General features: G+C 45.0%; 1 protein-coding gene across 1 annotated transcript in view; it reads left to right on the top strand.

Annotated features, from left to right (window-relative positions):
- The window catches only part of TRPM4 (transient receptor potential cation channel subfamily M member 4), a gene marked incomplete at its 3' end in the record, with an annotated part of 31,742 nt that overhangs the window by 8,442 nt on the left and 17,780 nt on the right, over positions 1-5,520 (top strand). Inside the window, exons 6-8 of the mRNA XM_045292636.1 lie at positions 4,469-4,530; positions 4,722-4,913; positions 5,139-5,238. Coding sequence (XP_045148571.1) covers positions 4,469-4,530; positions 4,722-4,913; positions 5,139-5,238 — 354 coding nt within the window. The remainder of the gene's footprint in view (positions 1-4,468; positions 4,531-4,721; positions 4,914-5,138; positions 5,239-5,520) is intronic.

Raw genomic sequence — 5,520 nt, 5'->3', positions numbered from 1 at the left:
TGACAATGTTAGCAAATGATCTAGAACCCCCCAAAATTTTAAATAAAGGTACCGTTTGACCATTGGGAAAACAAACAAATTCCAAGCAGCAAAAAAACTTGTGAATTGGGCGAAGGTGTACAGAGCAACCCCATTTCTGCCGGGCCGTTCAGACGCATCCTGCTCCCCGGCCTGGAGGACAAATTCCCACCATGGGCCACGACGTGTCCCACTTCCTCCCTGTGTCCCAGTGGCCAGTCCTCCTCCTCTCCTAACCCCCTGCCCTTTGGAGCTTAAATAAATAGTTGATGGTCCTCAACAGGAGGGCGAGTTCGATTCTAAATCTGAAGGCTGCCTAAGGCCACAGTCTCAGGACACCCCCCTCCCCTCCCGTCTGACCAAGGACCTGGTCTCTCTCATGATATTGTGTTTCTCCTTCACATCTTTCTCTCCCTCTATCCAGGATCTTCGAACGTGATCCTTTTCTGAGAAACTTGATTTTTTTTTGGGGGGGAGGGGGGTGTACAGTTCTATTATTTGTAGCACACATATCCTAGAGGCACTACCACATTGGGGTACAGAACAGGTTTGTTACCACAAAGGGATTCCTTTTTATCCCTAAGGTTTGGCGGCCACCGATCTGTTTTCTATCCATGTGTGTTTTGTCTTTTCAGGAAAGTCATAGGACCAAATAGCATGTCGTCTCTTAACGACCGGCTTCTTTCCCGTCATAGAATCTATTAGGGCAACTTTCGGACGTGTGCTTTGAAACAAATGAAAACATACGAAAGTATGTAGACCTCCGTTGTCTTTCCATCCAGCTCCCATCACCCTCCATCATGGGAGTAATCAGTGTTATACAGTCTGGACTTAACCCTTTCACACCTTTCTCTAGTCTTATATAATCCTATTCAATTGTGTTTCCACCTATAGGGGTGTTTCTTCTGCTCATTCTTTTTTTCAATATATTTTTTACTACTACTGTTCATATCGCACTTTTCTCCTGGTCATTTCCCTAGCTCTACACTATTTAAAACATTTATTTGTTCTTTTTTTTAACTCATTCTTTTGATAACTGCTAAATAGTATTTCATGATGGATGTACCAGCAGTTCATAATCTCCCAATTGATGGATTTGTAAAGCTATCACAAGTCAGGGCTTTCAGAAGAACACAGAGTAAATATGTTTGTATGCACACCCTTACCCACCAGTGTGCGACATCCTACACTATAAACTCATTGCCGTCCAGTCGATTTTGACTAAGGGAGAAGAGATGAGACGTTTTAGCCCCATAAGGAATTACTTAAACAAACTCACCAGCACGGAGTCAGAGCTGACTCACAGCCCCTCCTGTGGGTTTCCAGGATGGTTTACGGGAGTAGGAAGCCCAGCCATTCTCCCTCAGAACTGCTGGTGGTTTCAAACTGCTGACCAAGCGGATCGCACCCTGACTCGTAATCACTATAGCACCAGGGATCCCCTTAGAGGGCTGCGGTCTCAGGAACCCCCAGGGGCAGTTCTCCCCTGTTCTAGAGGGTCGCTGTGCAATTCACTCAGGGCAGTGAGTTGAGAATTTGGGTTTTGATAGCTCATGCTAGCTAACGTCCTAAAAAATTGTGGTTGCTTTTTCATTCCCGCGGAGAAGGTGTGCGAATACCCTTCTCTATCCAAACGAAACGAGCTAAACTCTCTCCAACCTAAACTGCCGATTCGTGCTTCTTAAAAAAAATTCCGCCACTCTGGTGAGCAACCTTTAGCTTTTTACTTGACTTTCCATGTATCGAGGGATTATGAAAAAACTATTTTTTTGTGGACCAGTCAGATTTCCCATTATTAACGGCCAGTTCAAGTTCTTTGTACACTTTAAAATGAAGTCATCTCTTATCTTTTTGTAGGAATTCCCTGCAGCCTGTGGAGAGCAGTCACTTGAACATTCGTATGTGCTACACAGTTTTTAAAAAATGAATTGTGGAGTCAAGTGCTGTCAAAACAGCTCTTGTCAATTTTACGTGGTTAGCTATGCCTTTCAAAGCCCGTTCACTCCCTGTCTCCTTAGAAATGCTTTCCCCACTCCAAGGCTGTGGTAATTTTCTTCTCTGTGTTCTTCTCATATTGAGTATTTCTCTCTATCAATATGTGTATATTTTTTCTGTTGTACAAGACTTTAAATTTATTTTTAATTCTATTTTTTATTATTTGCTTAGTTTTGTTTTTAAAAACTTTTCAATCATTTTCTTGGGAGCTCTTACAGGTATCATAACATTCCACAGTCCAATCCCATCAAGCAGTTTTGCACAATGGCTACCACCATCAGTTTCAAAATGTTTTCTTTCTTCTTGAACTCCTTGATATCAGCTCCCCTTGACCCCTTCCCTCCCCCCTGACTCTACCCCCAAGTAATTCTGTATTTTTAAGGTTTAATCCACCTGGAAATGACTTTTACATATTATGAGTTGGTGTCGATTTCTCCCAGCTAGTAAGTCATTTTTCTTCATGGCTCCGCCATAAATAAATGATTCTTGTCCAGCTGAATACCCCTTAAGTACTCCTTCCGTTAGAGATTCAGTCCCTTTAAATCAGTGGATCTCAACCTTCCTTATGCCGCCACCCTTTCATACAGTTCCTCATGTTGTGGTGACACCCCCAACCATAAAATTATTTTCTTTGCTACTGCATTACAGTAATTTTGCTACTGTTATGAATCCTAATGTAAATAGCTGATATACAGGATGAACTTTCATTGTTACAAATTGATCACAGTGAAAGCAGAGTGATTAATCACAAAACAATATGTAATTATATATTGTGAAATATTTATTTCTAATGACAAATCAATGACATTGTGTCTTGAAGCATGGTGTAGCATGGGTCACGGTCTTCACGCCGGGGACTCGTAGGTGGGCGTATCTGCATGTGGGCGGACCCGCCTGGAGACAGATAGAGGAGCGGTGCGTCTTGGTTCCTAAGACCATCTGAGCCTTTTCTCTTTCACCTCTTTATTTTCTTTTACTTTATTAATTGGGAGTTCAGACATATAGCATATCATTCCATAGTTCAATCACGTTCAAGCAGAATTGTACAATTGCTACCACAATGAGTTTCCAAACATTCTTTTTCTTCCTGGATGCCTTGACATCAACTCTCTTTGATCTCTTTCACCTCTTGACTTACTTGTTGGCGCTGTGTTAGGCCCTGGGCTTCTAACTATAAGGTCGGGGGTTCTAACTCACCAGCTGTCCCACAGGAGAAGAAAGAGGAGGCTGCCTGCTTCCGTGCAGATTTGCAGTCTTGGGAACCTTACATAGCATCGCTAGGCGTCAGAATCGACCCAGTGGTGGTGGTGTGGTTTTATCTGGTGTATCCAAAATGGTGTTTTTATGATAGCACTTCAAGACATTTTAATATATGTTCCTTGTTACTGTTCTTTCTAAAAGCAAAAATTCCTGGCTCTTCTCTGATATTTATTCTTCCATAGGAGTTTTCAACCATTTCTTTCCCTTCCCTGCTAAAGAGAAGACACTTGCAAGATTTCCCCAAGTCCTCTTTCCTCGCCAAATGACATTGATGTATGACATTGTGACAGGTTAACATGGTCTAAGTTTATTCAGGCTTTGTCGTTAAATGTGCTTCACGCATTTCCTTTGAAGAATATTCTACCTTCCAGGGACATTTCTGTCCCTGGGACATGACTTGCTGGCAGTGCATTTGAGTTTGTTTGAAACCTTTCCAGGCGAATTGATTCCCAGGGTTTTGTAATTGTTAGCAAAACAGGAATAAGATACATATGACGATCTTGGTTTTTTATGTTTGTGTGTTTTTCTTGTATCAATCCTCTGACTGGATTCTCTCTTGCTTTTCTGTTTTTTAGTGGAGTTTCTCTAATGTTCTCAGGAACAGAAACCATGTTTTCTCCAAGTAAATAGCTTTTGTTTCTTCCAGTTCTTTTGTTATTTTTTTCCCAGGGATTCCCTTTTTCTTGAGGTATTACCCTAGCTGAACCATCCAGGGTGAGGATGAGTAAGAGTCAGGCTGTCTTATTTCTTATTTTAATGGAAATATGTAGTTATCAGAAAGCCATTTCTTACTCTCTTACTATTAGACATTGGCCAATATCTTTATGGCGTTTACATAGTCTTTTTGATTCCCATTTCCTTGACTTTATCTTTGAACTTTCGCCCTTCTGGCTCCTTGGCAGTTAATCAATTACAGGAGTGACTCATGCCATAGCGCCAACCTTGATCCGGGTCCTCAGGGCTGGGAAGTGGAGCATGACAACCCTCAAAATCTGCCCCTTCTCCCAAAGTGTTCAAAGGACCAATTCCAGGGTTCTCAGGGTAGAGGTTAGGAAGAGACCATATTTTCCCCAGGGACTCCTGGGAAATGTGTTTGGATTCCCATCCCCTAGCAAAGGATGCTAGGAGGGGATTCTGGGGATTCCCCTCCACGAGACCCCCAGTGTCCAAACCCTCCTCTCTCTTCTGTCCTCAGGGACTGGAATTGACATTCCTGTGCTCCTCCTCCTGATTGATGGTGACGAGAAGATGCTGAAGGTGGGGGGACCTCGACTCCTGGCTTTAGAGGAGGAAGAGGCTGGGAGACTGGATGCCTGGGTCTAAGAGAGGAGGTCCTGGGGGGGGCTTGAACTCCTGAGTCTTGAGGGGAGAGGAGACTGGGGACCTGGCCTCCTGGTGGGATGAACATCTGTCTGCCTTGACCTTCTTCTCCCCCCTTTATCTTGTAGAGGATAGAAAATGCCACCCAGGCTCAGCTCCCCTGTCTCCTGGTGGCCGGGTCTGGGGGTGCTGCAGACTGCCTGGCTGAGATGCTGGAGGACACGTTGGCTTTAGGAAGCGGGGCATCCAGGCGGGGTGAAGCTCAGGATCGGATTAGGCGTTTCTTTCCCAAAGGGAACCCTGAGGTGCTGCAGGCTCAGGTATGACATCATCGAGGGCCTTACTCGGAAATTAGGTCTGGGCTCTCCAGGGAGGAGGGGGATGGGGACCTGCGCTTCTAGTGCTGGGGATAGAAAGTGGTGGGCACTCAGACCTGCCCGGTCCCAGAGGGAAACGGCTTTCTGAGTCTCTTTTCGGGGGAGGGCTCTGAGCCTGGCCTTCCTCCAGGGCCCAGGAGGAGTTGGCAGAGTCCCCGTATTTTGTAGATGGAGAGGATCATGACCCGGAAGGAGCTACTGACCGTCTATTCGCTGGAGGACGGCCCCGAGGAATTTGAGACCATTGTTTTGAAGGCCCTTGTCAAGGGTAAGACTCACATTCTCCTCTTTTCTCAGCTCCACCGTGGACACCTTGCCTGGCCTGACCCCTTTGTCCATCCTTTCTAACCTAAGGTCTGCGCCTCTTCTCAGCGTCTCCATTAGGTCCTTCATTTTTAAAGTGTTGCTTGGGTGGGGGGTTGCCTCGTCTTACTGGGACCCATCTCTCCAGGTTCTTTCATTACGTCCCAGCATGCTGTCCCTCTGTGAGATGGATCCATCCTTTTTCCCACACACCCATCGTTTCATCTGTCCATCAACCCATTAGTCC

This window comes from Echinops telfairi, unplaced genomic scaffold, assembly GCF_000313985.2.
Source record: "Echinops telfairi isolate 266 unplaced genomic scaffold, ASM31398v2 ScPeMD7_655;HRSCAF=1070, whole genome shotgun sequence".
Taxonomy (NCBI): Eukaryota; Metazoa; Chordata; class Mammalia; order Afrosoricida; family Tenrecidae; genus Echinops; species Echinops telfairi.
This window is presented reverse-complemented; position numbering and strand designations above follow the sequence as displayed.